General features: G+C 45.7%; 1 protein-coding gene across 2 annotated transcripts in view; it reads left to right on the top strand.

Moving 5' to 3' along the window:
- The window catches only part of cntnap3 (contactin associated protein family member 3), a 75530-nt gene that overhangs the window by 37246 nt on the left and 19176 nt on the right, over positions 1–19108 (top strand). For both annotated transcript variants that reach the window (XM_081702492.1, XM_027003516.3), the window contains exons 8-13: positions 122–383; positions 763–906; positions 1521–1692; positions 6823–6929; positions 17673–17792; positions 18169–18366. In XM_081702492.1, coding sequence (XP_081558618.1) covers positions 122–383; positions 763–906; positions 1521–1692; positions 6823–6929; positions 17673–17792; positions 18169–18366 — 1003 coding nt within the window. The remainder of the gene's footprint in view (positions 1–121; positions 384–762; positions 907–1520; positions 1693–6822; positions 6930–17672; positions 17793–18168; positions 18367–19108) is intronic.

The raw sequence follows: 19108 nt of genomic DNA, 5'->3' as shown, positions 1-19108 counted from the left end.
TAGCTCACATCCTCAGTAATTTACCTTCAAAAACATATTTGCATGTATAATAACTTCTGATCTGGAATGAACAAGACATAAGAGGGATCTCTCAAGGGTTATGTGCCGTTGATTTTTGCAGGGTAATGTCACGTTCTCGTGCCCGGAGACTGTCGCTATGCCAGTGACTTTTGCCAGCCCGGAGAGTTTCCTCCGGTTACCATGGGAGGCAGCACGCGACGGCCTGGCGGTAAGCCTTCAATTACGAACTTGGAACAAGGTGGGCCTGCTGGTGACTTTCGACCTCCGACACCAGGCCGGTACACTGTGGCTTTACCTGAGTGAGGCCAAGCTACGTCTCCAGATCATCAAGGCAGGGCGGGTCACCGCAGACATGGCCGCAGGTCAGAGCTTTTCTCGTGTGTTGGTCTGTAGTACGTCCCAGCCAACATAGCGTGGCGAGAGCAACCAAATATATCAAGGAGTTCCACCTTTTTCACACCTGCTGAGTTATTTCATTACTTTGATCCTAAGGAGCAGAATCTAAATTCGAATCAGAGGACTTGAAACCCAAAAAGTCAGTGTTTTGTACGCACAGTTCATTCTCATAGGACATATGTATTCAAACCACAGCCCTTGAAGTTCAGGCACTGCAGATTCTCTACTCTCCTTTTATCTAGCAGTCAGCTGTGATAACAAAGTGGCCAATCAGTTACATCAAGTATTCAATTTAACCACGTCTGTTTCTACTCTGGTGAGGCACTAAAAACTCTCTGCGCCCAGGGATGGCGCTAAACGATGGCCAGTGGCACTCTGTGGATCTGAGCACCCAGCGAGATCGTCTGGTACTGGCAGTAGACAAAGCAGACACGTTTACGACCACCACTTCACTGCCCGTGATGCCAAGCAGCCACATCTTCCTAGGAGGTACAATAAGTCCAGCCGATCCCCTTTCCTACAGAAAACTCCTAATAACTTCCTTCTGCCGAGTTGTTTCCTCCTGCTAAAGTAGCGGCCATCGCTTTAATCGATCAATGCCAAGTCAGTGCTGTGGCCTTCTGTTTACGTTTGCTTTCCCGTCCCTGTTCCTCGAGGAACACGCCGGCTCATTGCTCCAGCTGCTCGGGAGGAAACCGATCTTCCCCCGGCATCTCGTCTACTCTTCCCACTCCTGGAAAAAGCAGCCGTGTGATTTAATTACCTTTAGTTCCGTAATTGCCAGCGGCACCAGTGGCGTCGTCTTGCTGCCGCACGGGGGATCATGTCAAACCCGCATGGCGGTCTCCCGCGGCTCGGCGCGTGACGCCCCAAGCTGAAATCCCGTGCCACGGAAGATCGCATGTAAAATGAGATTTGCAGACATGAGCCCTTAAATCATGCCAGCCCTCTTTCATTATGTCAGGATATTGAGTGATTTAGTCCTGATATGGAACTGGCGGGGGTCCTGTTAAACCTCCAACCATCAACACCATCACCCCATCTCTTCAGGTGTGTGCTGCTGTTTGAAGCATGCTGACTCACTCTGATGATTCCACCCATAGGATGTCCGAGTACAGAAGATGACGGCGGGTGCAGGAACCCCTTCGGTGTATTTCAAGGATGCATGCGACTCATCCACAGGGACAACACCTTAGTGGATCTGATCAAAGTGCAGCAGATGGTGATAGGAAACTTCAGCGATCTCCAAATGGACATGTGTGGAATCATTGACAGGTATGTCTTGGCTGTGTCATTAAGCTGCACTTATTTATTTATAACCAGATGCATTCCAAATTGATGCATTCAGGTTCATCATATAAATATAAAGCCATGCTTCATTAATTAGGCAAACACTTGCACTGAATATTAATGTAGCCAACTAAGAGCAAGGTAGTTAAGCATAGGGGAGTGCTCTATCAATCAATTAAAGTTTTCTGTTTTTCTGTTGCAAATAAATCCAGACCACGATCTAAATGCACCATGTATTTCCACTTTCAGTTCAACTCTTCCTGTGACCAGATCACTAGTGCACTGTAAAAATCTTTCCGCTCTCATCTTGTTTTTCTTTGTTTGTTTGGCATTATTTAGCCGTGCAACATCTTTGAAGGGGTCCACTGGAGCTTGCATCTGAAGGATTTTTTTTCCTGGCAGTTACAATTTATTTGTTGTGTGCTTTGAACAAAGGTAAATGGATTACTTGGACCAAACGATTCACCCAGAAGCAGTCACGACAGATACCATGCGGTGTCCCATGTGAGCTCTGAAGTTATTGTTCAGTGGAAGCTGAAGTTTGGACATAACAACTGTGACAATCTCTTCAGTAATAGATGTGTTAGCTCTCAAAGTGCCTCTGTGTGTGGGCTTTCCCTGCGATCTGAGGCATTTATCCTCTCCATCTGCTGCAGTTTCACACTGCCTACCTGACTTTAAAATGTGAACCATACTTTAAAAAAAAAAAGTATTTTCTACTGACTTGGTAACACTGGCTGAAGGCTGATGGCACATGCACAGACCACTGCCGTGCTTCCTGACTGCTCCGGCCGCTTATGTTCATTGTTCATTGTGCATCTGCGCTGCAAGGAACTTGTGCTCTGCTGAGCATGTTCAGTGCCAAACACAATTCAAGAATAAACAAAGCATTGTGCTTCATGCTCAATCTTTAATTCATACCAGCCACACATAATATAGTCATTAATTTTCACTCAGTTCCCATATATAATCTACAAGTATGCCTCTCTTTAATGTCTCTTTAACGTCCAAGGGAATAATTTCGGCCTACAGTAAAACATCAAATGTGCTTGTTTTTAGCATACACTTTTTTATCCATCATTAAAGTTGCTGTATGCAAGAATTTTGTTGTAAGTCATTTGGAAATGGCACATAGCAAAAGCCAGGCAGCTGGCAGGCACTGCTAGACATAGAATATAAAACCAAAAAAAGGCACTGGCTTCTGTTTCAACCGCCCTTATTGCATTTAGGGAGCACAAACGTTAGGGCTGAAATCATCTCAGTAGTTCTCTCCTCTCATTAAAGCAAGTTATTATGTCTGCAGGCAAGAGCATGCACAAGGGAGAAAGAGAGAGAGAGAGAGAGAGAGAGAAAGAGAGAGAGAGAGAGAGAGAGAGAGAGAAAGGGGGAAAGGGGGCCGAGAGAGGGAGAAAAGGAGGGAGGGAGAGATGGAGGGAGGCACAGTCTCCTTACAAGATGCCATGCTTTTCACTTATTACATCTGAAAGAGGAGCATGGGTTTTATTTGAATAATAGTCCCGTCCATAACTGAGCATTGCATTCTAGGCCCCAGACAAGGGAAGCATTAGAGTGAAGCGTGCCGTTCTATCTCCTGCAGACCAGACCTCTGCTCACAAACCCCAGAATATTCCAGATAAGTGGAAAACGTCTCGTCCACACATGAGTCTTAAATCCAGTAATCATGTTACTTTAGGTGTTGAATATTAGCTTTTCATGCTGTACTGACATTGTTTTTTTTTTTTTGTTTGTTTTGTTTTGTTTACCATTAAAAGGAACATGTTGACATTACGCTGTATCTTAATGAAAAAACGACTGATGCAACAGGGAATATAGCTTTCGCACTTTTGCCTCGGAAGGAAAACCGAGTCAAAGTGTAATTGTAGCGTGTCACTTCTGCACATGCACAAGCCATGGATTATAGAATGGCGTAGAAAATGTGGGAAAAGGGGAACATTGCGAGGAAGTAACATTCTGACAGTGCCGCTGACTAAGTGATGCTGTGAAAGGGAATATTAGCCTGGAGAAAGGGAGTGAAGATGTGTCTGCACGCCTCCCCCTGGCTTTCCAGCACAGACAACAGCTCTTGTCAGCCTCATCCTGTAATTACAAGGCGTACGTTGCTCACAGAGTCAACACTGTAACTGCTGTAAACTACCGAAAGCAATGGGGGCAACCCCCCCCAAAAAAAAAAAAAACACCGCCACGCCACGTGTGTGTGCGCGTGTACGTTCTCAGGGCCTGGGCCAGGCTGCGTCGCACCGGTGTTGGTCGATAGCATTGCAGAGATGAGCGGCCGAGGACGAACAGGAAACGCGTAGTCTACGACGGGATAAGGCCCTCCCTACAGCTGCGCCGACGTCACAGCCCCGCCAGAGCCTCGACGCACGCAACGTTTACCACACGCCTGCAAGTAGCGCCAAGCTCACACCACCGAGGTACTGTAGTGCCACGTCTGAGGACGGTGAACCAACCCCCCCCCCCCCGCACCCCCGCACCCCCGAGTCACCGTGTTATGTCAGCAAATCAGGCGGCGTTCCAGAGCGTGCCCCTTCGACCAGCCCTGGACACCAGAACGCTCTTGGGCTTGTGAAGTCATTTGCACTGGCGCACGCTGGCAGTGTACACAAGAGTAAGAGCATGCTTTGCCTCCCTCCCCTCGCGTACTGACTGCTAATTACCCTTTTGCTCACTTTGTGCAGAGCTTGAAAATAGAACCACTCAGGAGGTGTTCTCACTGGGAAGGAAGCACAGAAGGGCCGCACTCACACGTGTCGCTAAATGCAGATTACCAGCATCTACATGGTTGCTCCGTGCAGCAGACATCTTAGCATTCTCCTCCAAGCGTGCCGAGGTACTCAACAGGCCTGTGAAGAAAAACAATTCAAAGAGGTCCTGTGCGGCTTCACACCGATCAGCACACGCCTCACGTTCTAGTTTTGCTCTCCCCGATTAGTAGCAATGACATGTGACACGGGACTGTTCTGATACATCAGAAATGTCCTCAATGCATTCTGGAGCATCAAAGTGGCTAAAGTGAGCAGAACTTACAATGCAGAACAGTCAGTCGCACTGCATCTGTTCCGGACGTCGGCGTGGCCGCCCACTCTACACGCGACATGGCCCCTCCCGTCATGTTCCGAGGCAGCTGGGGGCATGCTCTCCGTCTCTCCTAATTTCCCACGGTTCACCCCTGACCCCAGCACCTGCTGGAGCAGGCCCGTCACCTCTCACGTCAACCCTCTCGCTCCTCCACCCAACTGCCTCACTCGAAGTTAGAAGGTGGGTGGCTGGGTCCCGCGCTGCGCCTGTCTCTCGCCCGCTGTGCTCGTCTTCTGCGCGATGACTTGCCATCTCTCAGGGTCACGATGGGCCGACCTGCGGGCACTGGACCCACTCCACTGTCAAGTTCAAGAGTTCAGTGGCATAGTCACAGCATAAACAAATAGTTGCACTGCACAATGAAATTCTTATTTTGCTTACCCCCAACACACCCATAAGAAAACCTAGACAATGAACAATGAGGACTACCACTAATATGCAGCTCTCATATGCCGCTTTTTCTCCTCTCGCTTATCTATCCAATCGCTCTCGAGTCTTTTCTTCCTCCTTCTTATGCTGTTGAGGAATAAAAGTGGGTGCAGTCGGTTTGCCTCAGTGCTGCTGGCGACACGCCGTCATCGCAGTCTCACATCGGTCACCACGGCATATTGCAGACTCTGCTTCCTTAAAGATTAGAAGCTGTACAGGCTTCAAGCAGCCTAGTTCCTCCGTATGTCAGCATGCATTTGTTAGCTAACAGCCCATTCTTTCAGTTCAGGACCCATCTGTCCACATGCATTTAGAGTGAAGAACTCACTGTTTTGCTTCTTTTTTTTTCTGCGGTTGCTCCTTCATCTTGTGTTAGCCTCAGCTTTTATTGCCTTCTGTTCTCAACCATTAACAGCAAAAGATGCTCCCACATTCTCATAGTAATTTGTGTAACGTATGTCACTACAGATTACCCCAGGCGGCAAGACTAGTATCGTCAGCAGTTTGAGCCCCAGCCCGAGTTGTGTTTGTTTACAACGAGCGGAGTGCCAGGAAGTTCTGTAGTAAGTAGGTGTCTGCGTGAGTGTGTGTGTGTGTGCATGCGTGTGACTCATCCTCACTGAAGCTTGGTTCGTTACCTGTGGAGGCCGATTACTGAGAAACAGAAGACAGTTGCTGGAACTATAGCACTGGGCTACCATGCTGTGACTCAAGAGATGGGTTTCGCTTTGGGCCGGCCAGTGTGTTACGGCTCGCAGTGCAGTGCACCGCCGAGTCGCAATGTGTGCCAAAAATACACACTGTCAGATCTTCCCCCTGCTATTTTAAGCTGAGGTGTAGGGAATCAGAGTCTGATTGTTCAGCCTACAGTAAGTTACCTGAGACAGGGGCCCTGGCATGCCCCAGACACCAGTGGCGATCTGAGTGGTTTCAGAGATCAGATTTAAAGGTGGAGGGGTGACAAAAACCCATTCACTGTCATTGTGACCACAAATGGAAATCTGGTAAAAGAGATCTGCTTTATAGTGAGAGTGAGTCGTTTGATTAGGAGAAATCTTTTGGAATTCGAGAGAGACAAGGAAGAGAGAAAGCACTGACTGTGTGAAGAGTGGAATGCTTTGATATCAAGGGCATGATGACATCCAGTGACACCTTAAATAGCTTTATTACAAAAGCCGCAGATGTGATGGGTGGAGATAATCACTCATGTGGAGCTTGTCACCTTTTCTATCTTTTGAGTGCACTGAAAGTCTTAATCTTCTCAAACTTATACTTTAACATGCGATGTAATTCAAGGTGGGCTGTTGTCATGTTATGCCTTACTATTCACATTTTAGTAGACACTTTTTTTTGTTCAAAGGTTGGGGGAAAAAAAACATTTTATAAAGTTTGCGGATATGACGGGACACAGCAGCAGATGTGATCTATGAACACCATGTTCTTTTGTTATAGATTCTGCACATTTCCTTCAATAACAAAGGAGGGTTCAGATGTTCTCCTTCGAATGGAGATTCAGAGGAGCTGCTCCACTCAGCATATGAATGGGATGGGAAGTGAACAGCCTGTTCTTTGTCTTCTCCATGCCAGGTGCTCTCCCAGCCACTGTGAACACGGGGGCAAATGCACCCAGGCATGGAGCACGTTCCACTGCAACTGTTCCAGCACTGGCTACGCTGGAGCCACATGCCACAGCTGTAAGGAGAACATGTTCAGATCCTCTGCACCCCCAAGACACAACCACACGCACACACACACATGCACACTCACGCACGCACACGCACGCACGCACACGCACGCACACGCACGCACACGCACGCACACGCATGCGCCCACTCACGCACACAAGCACACACACACATGCACACTCACGCACGCACACGCACGCACACACACACACACACGTGCACACACACACGCCCACTCACGCACACACACACACACACACACACACACACACACATTCTCACTGAGACACCATCACCCTCAATACTAAATCACACATTTTGTCAAAAATATAAAATATGTATTTACGCCAGGCATCAAGTCAAGGACAGAACTTAAAGGGCTGGCGAGAATGTGTGTTGGGTTGTGCTTTTTTCTTTGCCTACAATAAATCAGTCCCCAAACAACAACTTTAGGCACGACCCAAGGTCAAATGCTTATCGGCGATCCAGCCACTACTGGAAGGGTTGGGCCAGTTGACAAAGCCATGCTGTTGATATGGATTATGACAGGGTCTCTAATGATGTGAAAAGCCTTTTTCTCTGAGCTGGAGTCATAAATTGCATGGAACAAGTCTGGGGTGAAATTAAGCACATGTCACTCAAACCAAATCTCTCCAGTATTTAACACTTTCACACTTGAGTTGCTTAAAAGTGAGAAGACAATAGAAAAAGACTTTATCATTTACCCTCTAATTAGATTTTTAAGAAAAGTGCGGCCAATAAAAGGAATGTTATTGAAGTTTTTTGAGGAAGAGAACGACAAGGGGGATATGATGAAGTCAACGGGATGTAAAGTGCAACAGCATCTAACGAAGTATTAGCAGATATGCTGCACTCACTAGCCACTTTATTCGGCGCATCTACGCTAGTTCTAATAAAAGTCAACTGGAAGTTGTAATCAACACATTTCTGACACCTTTGCTATATTCAGGGATCAGCTGACCAAAACTGTTGTAATTTATGTAACTTGTCAGCCTTTAATTGGCTTCTTTTGTGAGTGACTTGGACCAAGAGGAACGTGCTTTTAATATAAATTTAGATCCTTTGCAAATATTGTTTACGCAGTCGTTTAAACACAGGCAAAACACACATTTAAACATAAACTAAGTGGGCCCTTTAACAGGTATGTATGACCCCCCCCCCCCCTCCCCCTTTCAGGGTGCCAGAAATAAGGAGCTGACAGAGTAAGTATGCAAATGCCCCTGAGCTCTCCTTGGAATGTTATAATCCCACAGACCTTGTCCAAGAAGTGTAGCTTGCCCAAGGCTTGAGTGTTTGTGCAGTTCAGAAAGGGAACATGGGTTTATGTATTTGATGGTTCTAAATTTCCTGCTCGTATCGCTTACTTCCCATTCCGTATGACAGATGCCATATGCACCGTGTCCCATGCTTTAGCTTCATCTGTAGATTTGACAATGTTTTTTATGTAAGTACATGTTGCACAAAATATCCAGTCAGGATTTAATTGGTCGAACAGGTCACTGTAAGATAGCACCGCTGTGCTTAGCGATTTACCATCAGCTATGGGCATGCAGCTGTTATAGCTGTAGCAACCTATTGGGTATAGAGTCATGTACTGAGTGACACCCAGGCAGACACAAGGCAATGTCCTCTCACACATTCTCATGAGCGTCAATCATAGCTCCAGTTTGCGACATACTCTTCCTCCTCTTTGCACAGCTTACCGATCACCTTCAACAGAGTACTAATCAATCACATTACAGCTACACAAACCCGCAAGTCTCCATCACCAATACATTGTATTAGCCATTTAGCCAGCACAGCACGTTGTCTGCATCCAACCTGCCTGAAACTGTTCTCTCGTTCCAGTCTGTTATCGTTTCAGTTGTTTATGTGACTTTTCGTATTTGTTACGCAGTTTGGGTTCTATTAATAGATCCAACCTTGCTCAACTGCTTGCATCCTGCTCCCTTGCCACGCATGATGTCATAGAACATGAACTGCATGACAAGGGCACAGCCCAGATTTAGCCAAGGAGCTGAGTCTACAGGAGAAAGAGCTGAGTCTACAGGAGAAAGAGCTACAAGAGAAGGAGTTGAGTCTACAAGAGAAAGAGCTGAGTACAGGAGAAAGAGCTGAGTCTACAAGAGAAGGAGTTGAGTCTACAAGAGAAGGAGCTGAGTCTACAAGAGAAGGAGCTGAGTCTACAAGAGAAAGAGCTACAAGAGAAGGAGTTGAGTCTACAAGAGAAAGAGCTGAGTACAGGAGAAAGAGCTGAGTACAGGAGAAAGAGCTGAGTCTACAAGAGAAGGAGCTGAGTCTACAAGAGAAGGAGTTGAGTCTACAAGAGAAGGAGTTGAGTCTACAAGAGAAGGAGCTGAGTCTACAGGAGAAAGAGCTACAAGAGAAGGAGTTGAGTCTACAAGAGAAAGAGCTGAGTACAGGAGAAAGAGCTGAGTCTACAAGAGAAGGAGCTGAGTCTACAAGAGAAGGAGCTGAGTCTACAAGAGAAAGAGCTGAGTCTACAAGAGAAGGAGCTGAGTCTACAAGAGAAAGAGCTGAGTACAGGAGAAAGAGCTGAGTCTACAAGAGAAGGAGTTGAGTCTACAAGAGAAGGAGCTGAGTCTACAAGAGAAAGAGCTGAGTCTACAAGAGAAAGAGCTGAGTCTACAAGAGATTTAGTGGATCCGGGCCAGCCCGGATCGGTTGGCCAATTGCATGGAGGCATCGTTCTCCTCTGCCGCACCTGCTCCCAGTTACCCTGCTGCATCAGAGGCCTCAGGGTTACTGTCATACCACATCATGGTTCCAGAGATCTATGACATGGATCTCGAAGGCTGCAAGGGGTTTGTGCTCCAGTGTGAACTGTACTTTGCGTACCAGCCACCAGTGCCTCATCATGCCAACATGGCCTTCATACTCAGTCATCTCACAGAGAGCCAAGGCCTGGGGCACCACACTGGTCACCACCAATTTCCGCTGAGACATCACTACCCCAACTTCATAAAACAACTGCGGTGTTTCACCATTGTGGGAGAACTCAGTTACACCTCATGCACGGCACTCGCTCAGTAGTGGACCATGCTTTGGACTTCTGAATGATGGTAGCACTTACTCGTTGGTATGAAGAGGAATTGATCGACATTTTCATGGATGGGTTGAAGAAGGAAATCCAAGCTGAGCTGACCAGCCGTGAGGAGGAGGATTCCCTGGACAAGGTGATAGACCAGGCAATCGTGTTTGACTGGCTCTTTGAAGAGAAGCGCCTTTCTCTTCACACCCCTGCCCATCTGCGAATACCACCAGCACCAGTGCAAGAGGCCCAATCACCCCGCTGAACCTTTGGGTCCTCCTGTAGCATACAAACCCAGTGTGTGTGGGGGGAAAAGGTGACTGGCAGTCTTCAAGCATGCCATTCCTTTACTCTGGTGATGAATGTTACGCACTTAGAATGGTCTGCACGTGTTTCAGCGCTGGGTGGACTCTGGTCTGGAGGCTTGTTTCATGGACCTATAGCTGGTCAAGGCACTCCACATGGAGGCTCACCTCCATAGGCTATGCGAGCACTGGATGGGGGCCCTGTGGTGAATGGGCATATCACACTGAACACCACAGATCCTCTTGCAAAGTGCACTACACAATGAACACCTTTTATTTTACTTAATGAACTCCCAAGTTCATCTTGCAGGAGGCGAGTGGCTCCCGACGCGTCTATCCACTGAACACGAACCTCCGGGCGCCATGTACACATAAACACAAACAGCATGGCAGTGCCCGGCGCCCACCCAGTACCAGGCAGGCCAGGTGCCGCCAGCAAGGGAGACCTCGCGGCGAGAGGCAGCTTCCCTGCCTTCCTCCTAATGACGTTGCACCTGCAAACATAAAAGGCTCAAACACAAACACACAATATCGCCCACACAAAAACATAAGGTGCTGCGACGTGGCGCCCGCCATCCTCGCAAGTGCCTTGATGTGTCTGTGGCGTCAGTGGACATGCGAGGGTGCACGTCCACCCAGGTTCCGGACGTGCTACCCTCCCCAGCAGTCCTCCTCTCGCCTGCCACTCTAGGAGCGTCCCAGAGGCGGTTTGCCACCGGGGCTTTGGGCAGACCCCTCCAGTCTCGCGGTCGAGTCCGCTGAAGGGAGGGGACTCTGGCTTTAGCTCCGCCCTCCGAAGGTCCTGATTGCTCCACCCAACCACCCTCTTCCTGGTGGGTGGGGCGGAGGGGGGCAAACCACGTGACTCGCGGGAGGCGAGCATTCCATGACAGTCTCATTCTGAGGTTAGTTTATGTCCTGTGCAGTGACGTACCACTGGTTAAAATACTTGCCACAACGACCAATTTAATGAATAAATTAAATGTTATATTAATTTATTTATATATTAAATAAATTAATTAAATGTTTTAAAAATGTATTAACATTATAAGGCAGGGAATATACAATCAGCAGACTTGGCTCAGGTCTACAGAACCCCCTAACAAATGATAAAAAGGATTTAAAAAAAGAAATAAAAGATGCACAATAATATTTAAAGATAACATTAAATTGTATGAACCATAGAAATGGGGACATCACACACATCTTGAACTAACGTGACTAGCCAAGAGGTTACTATGGATAAGTAATTTAAAACTGAGGAAAATCCCTGAAAGGTAAAAAATCCTATCTGAATGAATCCTGACAGGAAAGTTAGACCTCTGGGTACTATCTGAGTTAAAAGTGTTGAAAGATATAATTCTGTATTAAAGTTATCTGTGGGAATGACAGCTCATGCCTGACACACAGAGCTTAGAACTTGAATGAAGTAGAAATCCTTACTTTGGGAGTCGATGAAGGGCCAGTTACCAGTCCGCCCGCATGAGAGAATGGAATAACTTGGCGTGACAGAAGTCTGGACGAACCATGCTTAATTTGCTGCGTGTAATTCCAAAACCGTTCTTCTGCGCTGTCGACGACCCTGATTTCCTGCCCATTGAAGTGCAGGAAGGGTTCTGGTCTTGATAACGGAGGTCCTCCAGGATGGGTGTTGTGGGTTATCTTAAGGGTGAGAATGCAGTCAAGAGGTGGCTGCATTCTCCACTACACGTGTCTATCGAAAGCCCTCATGCCAACCAGAGTCAACCAGTTCCAGCAACCTGCCAAGATCTGGCAGACATGTGCAGCCTAGTGAAAGCCACTCAATTACCTTCCAGGGTGACAGACTGTGCAGTAGTGTTAACAGATAGCATATGCCCCCCCCCCCCTCCCATTGTCACGCCCCTTTGTTGGGTTGGACCATGAGGTGGAATTCACATCTATGTTGTGGAAGGAGTTTCTAGGCAAGCATAACATCATGGTGAGCCTCTTGTCGAGGGACCATCTGTTGTCAACTGGACAGGCAGACTAAGTCAATCAGAAACTGGGAAAATTTCTGAGATTTTTCTTCCGGGCACACCCCAAATACTTAGATTGCCTTCTTCACTTGGGCCGCGTTTGCCCAAAATTCCCTGTGTCACACCTCTATCGGTTTCACACCATTTGAGTGTGTGTTAGGGTTCCAACCACCACTGGAACAGACCCACTTCAGGTTTGCCATCCATCCAATCGTGATTCGAAAGAAACCATTGAGTCTGGGAGAAAACACATCACAGGTTCTAATCTACCATGATCACATTCAAAAGAATAGTTGATCAACTTTGAGCTGGAAAACTGGACCCTAGGTATGTTAGCCTCTACATTATCCAATGATGCATTAATAAGGTGATGGAGCTTGTGTGGAGAGAAGCCATGCCTTTTTTGCCTACCATGTCTCGATGCTCAAGCCTGTTGTCTTAAAACCCCTGGATTCCACATTACACCTTGAGTGTGTTATTGGACTCCAGGTAGGTGAAGGGAAAACAGCAGTATCTGGGTGACTGGGAAGGTATAGACCAGAGGAAAGGATCTGGGTGCTGGCCAATCAAATCCCAGACCCAGACCACATCTCATCATTTCATCATTTCACCACGTCCATCAGCTCTGCACCTCATCATCCAGGTCACTCTTGCATGTGGCCAACTGCGGACCCCTTGTGGGTGGGGGCTATTATGTCCCGACCAACACCCAATCAGGCACAAGGCAGGTTCCAGCCACACAACCCTACAACTACCAATCATAGTTCCAGTTTTGCAACACGACTCTCCTTTGCTTTTCACACATCACCACTCCCCTTCACCAGAGTACTGAACACATACACCTATTTCCAATCATTCTAGGGTTGCATAGACAATAAGTTGGCTGCTGAGTGTATAGTGACACTTATTTGGTTTTGTACTTTAGCACACTGAATTGAAACAGTGACTATGAGGTTAAAGTGAAGGAGGTTTTTTTCTGTATCGCTATATTGGGTCATATGAGAGTCAAATTACTATTTATATCTCCTTATAGTGTAAATAAACCTAATCAGGCAATTTTGGCTGGTGGTAGCATGTTTGCTTCCCAACACTAAGTTCTTGGGTTCCTGTCCCTATCTGTGTGTGTGTGTGTGTGTGTGTGTGTGTGTGTTTGTATATGTGTGTGTGTGTGTGTGTTTGTATATGTGTGTGTGTGTGTATGTGTGTGTGTGTGTGTGTGTGTGTGTATATGTGTGTGTGTATGTGTGTGTGTGTATATGTGTGTGTGTGTATGTGTGTGTGTGTATATGTGTGTGTGTATATGTGTGTGTGTGTGTGTGTGTGTGTGTGTGTGTGTGTGTGTGTGTGTGTGTGTTTGTATATGTGTGTGTGTGTGTGTGTGTGTTTGTATATGTGTGTGTGTGTGTATGTGTGTGTGTATATGTGTGTGTGTGTGTGTGTGTGTGTGTTTGTATATGTGTGTGTGTGTGTATGTGTGTGTGTGTATATGTGAGTGTGTGTATGTGTGTGTATATGTGTGTGTGTGTGTGTGTGTGTGTGTGTGTTTGTATATGTGTGTGTGTGTGTGTGTGTGTTTGTATATGTGTGTGTGTGTGTGTTTGTATATGTGTGTGTGTGTGTGTGTGTGTGTGTGTGTGTGTGTGTGTGTGTTTGTATATGTGTGTGTGTGTGTGTGTGTGTGTGTGTTTGTATATGTGTGTGTTTGTATATGTGTGTGTGTGTATGTATGTGTGTGTGTATGTGTGTGTGTGTGTGTGTGTGTGTGTGTGTGTGTATATGTGTGTGTGTGTGTGTGTGTGTGTGTGTGTGTGTATATGTGTGTGTGTGTGTGTGTGTGTGTATGCCAGTGATGGATGGTGCTCTTTACTGGGTGTTGTCCTCCTTCCCCTCCCCTGCACCTGATGCAGTTCTCCATGGGGTCTGTGGTTGTGACGTCTGGGTGAGAGTTCACTCTGTGATTGGCTCCTACTTCTCACCCATGTCTGTTGTCTGGTGCTGAATGTTAATGTTTAGTGTGGGTAATAGAAAGGTGCTATATAAGAATAATAATAATCATAAATACATTCGTCATGTTTAATATTTAGTTTCGAAGTCAATGACTGTGTGAAGAGTGAGACCCACTGGCATTAACAGACACTCTACTGGGCCTCTCTTCTTTCCATCACTCTGGATATAAGATTATAAGATTAATCTTATACTGATCTGTCCATGAAACACTGTCCAAAGAACTATAGGCTTTATATGCCCTTAAAGACCTAGTGACACCATTTTGGATTTCATGTTGAGAGACGGCAGCAAACATTCAGATAAAAATCTAGAACTAACTCTAGACCTTTCATTAGTTGCTGTTTGGTGAACACGCAGCTGGCCTTGGGTATCCAAGTGTTCAGTTACTCACTACTCTTAAACTGCGATAACCATGATTTGCCACCTTATATGTAAAAACCTTTAAATTAAAGCTGACATACTGGACTTTTAGCTCATAGTCATTGTTTAAATTCAAACCCATCATATTAACTACACAGCTAATACAGCAAACATTGTGTTACTACCTAATTACAGACTACAGCCAGACTAAAGACACTGAAAATTGACTTTATTATACTTAGTGTTTATAGTGCAAACACACTAAAATTGAGTTCTCATGGTTAAGGATGTCTCAACGATGCATATTTTCTGCTTAAACATTCACTCTAGAGTTGTTCCTGCTCATGCATCAACAGGAAAAAAAAAGTAAAGCTGCATGTGGTCTAATTTTAGCCTAATTTTAATTCCAGATTTTAATTAGTCCTCTTCGTGCATTCTACATGTCTTGGTGATTACATTTCCCTTTCCATTATTAATGGTGCTCAGTAATAAGGTCCTGCCCCAAATTACAGTATTCCAGGTCAGCTAAATGGGACATGCTTGAATGAAATTACAAAGGCATCGCTGATTGTGTCTCAGTGGTTTGATCTGTAGATACTAAATGTGCATCAGTGGTGTAATTTGCAAGATGCCTTGGATAAGTAGAGATTTTATATACAGTCAGACTATAACAAAACTGTGCATGCTCTAAAATGGCCCCTTGGAATCGTCCCACTGCCGGCTGGTGAAGGCTGTACCAGTCAACCGCATTTCATTTGTGACATTTGTGTTTGTGTTGACATTTGTGTTTGTGTTGTCATCATTCCTGACCACCAGATGTTGGTGCCTTTTACAGGTAATGATGAACTTCTATAAAGATTATGGAAAATCATGTTGATATGAAAAGAAATACAAAGCACCTTGCTCGTGTACAGAAGGAAGGCTACCTTGAGCTGTGAGTGAAGCAGATTTTGTAAGGTTAACCTGTGCTGTTTGGAAGTTTACAGATGGAAAACAGGGAACAAAAGCGCAAACCTTTTTTGCTGTTGCATTTTTTTGGAGGAGGAGGAGACCCATTGGTTGCGGTTCACAGCTCTCCATCAATGTGTGTGTGGGTTGTTTGCTTCGATTAAAAGCCATTTCATTGCAAGCTGAGAGCCTTGACGTTCATCGTTTTATTGCTGGTGTGCATTCTTCCATCGCCTGCACCCTGCTTCCTGTGTTACTTCCTGAGGGACATTGCTTGGTGTTGATGCTTTTTTCCAGGGAGTGGCTTTTCTGACATTCATTATCGACCAACTGTGACAACACTTCTGTGACCTCTGCCAGAAAAGAGAAAGTGCTGAGTTGGGGCACATGCAGGGTAATCACGGTATTCACAATGTCATATGCCGGCGTATGACTTTGCTCAATCTGAGCGTCATCTTAGCATCGCCATCTGGTGGTATGGAGTAATGAAACAACGATCTAATTACTCTATAACCTTAAGCTCAAACTAATAATTATTTGGTTAACAGCATCTCAGTAACTCTCAGGGAAAGTTCAATAATTTCAAGAAGAGTGCAAGAACACAGTCTTGACACATTATCCTTTAAATATATCATTCTCTAGTTTAATTTCAGCCTTATTAGAGATGATAATCAAAATATATCAATAGGTATGGTTTTTAGTAGTGCATGCAAAAACAGAAACAGATTTCATATAAAACCTAATTTGAGGGGGGTTTTTTTCCTGATTTTGCACATGCCTTAATCATAATTAACTTTTCATTATGCTTCATTTTGAGTTCACTGCTACAAACCAGATGGTCATTAATAAGGGGGGGTTCATTTGCCCCGATCCTCACAGGATCAAAACATACAAGTGTGATGCAGTAGGCAGTAGTGCTGAGAGCCTTTATTGTGGCAAGTCCCAATAATCAGCACCCAATTGTAACAGGGTCAAGAAGCAAAGAGCAGGCAGGGTCATAACAGGTAAATCAATGTTTAGAATTGCGGTGGGTCAAACATGGATGAAACACATACAGTTACTAATACAGGAAACATGTATGAAATGCACAAAGCAATTGGCAACACTTAATTATGTGGTTTTGTAAATAATCACTTTATAAAGGTGCATTACCAAGTCGCTCAAGAAGTCTCTGGAGGGTGATGCCAGAACAAAGCTAGCAGAACACCTGAACAGAGCAAACCCGGAATAGAGCCTCTCACATGGGAGTGGGACTCATATGTAGGGACATCCAGAAAACCTTCCATTCAGGAGCTGCCATGACAACACAACAGGACGCACACTGCTCTAGGTAAAAAAAAGACCGGGAGTTTTCAACTGGCACCCTACTGAGCCGCACAGTTCCAGGTTATCCCTGCTCCAGCACATCTGACCCAGCTTGTCAGCTCATTACCAAAGCTTTAATGAGTTGGGTCAGATGTGCCAGAGAACCTGAACCAGTACAGACAGAGACAGCTCGGCGCTACATCCCGGCTCTTAAATAAGAAATGGCGGCATAGCTTGGATACAAGAATAAAAGTTAGCTTTAAATTCTGCAGCGTAGCCAAACGTGAACAGATTTCGAAACATGGAATGTCAGTAGTGAATCTAAGGAGGGGTCCTTAGACCTCAGCCACTCACACCCTCTCACCCAGGTAATCTGGTATGCTCAGGCACGAAAGCAGAAGTTGTGTTTGAAGTGTGGCTCAGCTGTTTGTGTAGGTTCTGTGCTCAGGTGTGAAGCAGACATGTAAAATAAATGCAGTGTTAGCACAAGCCCCCTCCCACCCCTTTGACCCCATTCAAATTCCTGCTGTGTTGAAGTTGACGCATATTGAGCTGTTTGCTCTCCAAAAAAGTAGGCTCCACATAGTGTCTAATGAGAACCGCCACACTTCATTATCTCTGCTACGAAATATATTTTCATTATGAGGTGTCAATGGTGAGATGCTTAGACGTTTTATGGAGGGGACACTTTGCAGCTGTTTCCATGGTGTTCATTTGTCATGGGACTGGAGGTGATTGGGATTTCTGTCTTCGGCAGCCATCTACGAGCCATCGTGTGAAGCCTACAAGCACCAGGGCAACACCTCAGGGTTCTATCACATCGATGTGGACGGCAGTGGTCCCATCAAGCCCCAGCTAATCTACTGCAACATGTCAGGTAAATGTTGCACGACACACCACAGGGGAAGACATTCCATGAATCTAAAATTCAGTAACACCCAAGTCAACATCAACTTCCCTTTTAGCTGTGTATCACTGGCTGGAGGGGGAAAAAGGAACTCTCAGCTTTTCTTTACATTGCATATGTTACCTTTCTGAGGCACAGAAGTGTACTGTAATTTAGGAAATGATGTCACTGGCCGTATCTTGTCAAAATAAAAGGTCAAGTCACGGCATCCTGGACCCCAGCACTCTGAGGACAACGTTTTTATCGGAAACATCTCATTTCCCCCACCTCGTTCTGGCCTCGTTATCATTTGCATAATTGCATCTAATGACTCCCCTCTGCCTCTCCGGTGATGCTCTCCCCACAGATAAAGCGTGGATGGTGATCCAACACAATAACACGGAGCTCACCAAATTAAGAGCGTCCTCTGGGATAAGTCAGCATTTAGCCCACTTTAACTATTCCGCCGACACTGAGCAGCTTGGGGCCCTAATTACCCAGGCCGAGTACTGCGAGCAGGAACTCTCCTACCACTGCAAAAAGTCACGGCTGCTAAACACGCCAGGTAAGCCCTTTTTATTGAGAGTATTGATCCCCTCCTCTCCCTAAAAAAGGTCAGGCTTATTAAAGAAAATAGGCCCAGCTCGAGCTACAGAGAGCCGGCCTTTCTCACAGAGCTTAAAGCAGACAGCAAAACAATCGATTATTACACTCCATTTTGTTTCGCAAACTCATTTAGCTGTTTTTTGTTTGTTTGTTTTTGTTTTAATTTCACATCTCAATGCATTAAGTGTGGATGTGTTCCTTTAAGGGCAGAGTATTCATTTACCTTTTCACTGTATCTCTGGAGTCTGTTTATCATTTGTTTATTTTGTGTGGGTTTAATAATGGGTGGTAATGATCAGGGCCTATTAGAGGTCGAGTAACTCAATAATAGCTCTCGTTGCCCTCTAAACAAACAGGACGCCCAAGCCCAGCACTCTCCAGGCCTACCGTAAATTGCTGTCCATTATTCGTCTCATTATTGAAGATGCTGATGAGCTGAGAAGAAAGACAATGTCAGACATAAATAAATAATGTTCCAAATGCCAAATGAAGAGTAATGGAGGTGGGCGAGTGTGTAGCTCTCATGAAACCCAAACAGACAAGTTTAGATGGATGGAGGTGAGGAGAAGAGAGATGAAAGAGTTAAATCAATGCCAATCTCTCTCCCAGCTTCAGCCCTGTGCTTAAGGTTTTAAACTGACGTTCCTTCTTCATGCTCGCTTTGTTTAAACTTTGCTTACACATGTGCCCATTTTCTATGC

The sequence above is a fragment of the Electrophorus electricus genome, chromosome 19, assembly GCF_041902795.1.
Source record: "Electrophorus electricus isolate QZ-2024a chromosome 19, ASM4190279v1, whole genome shotgun sequence".
Lineage (NCBI taxonomy): Eukaryota > Metazoa > Chordata > Actinopteri > Gymnotiformes > Gymnotidae > Electrophorus > Electrophorus electricus.
This window is presented reverse-complemented; position numbering and strand designations above follow the sequence as displayed.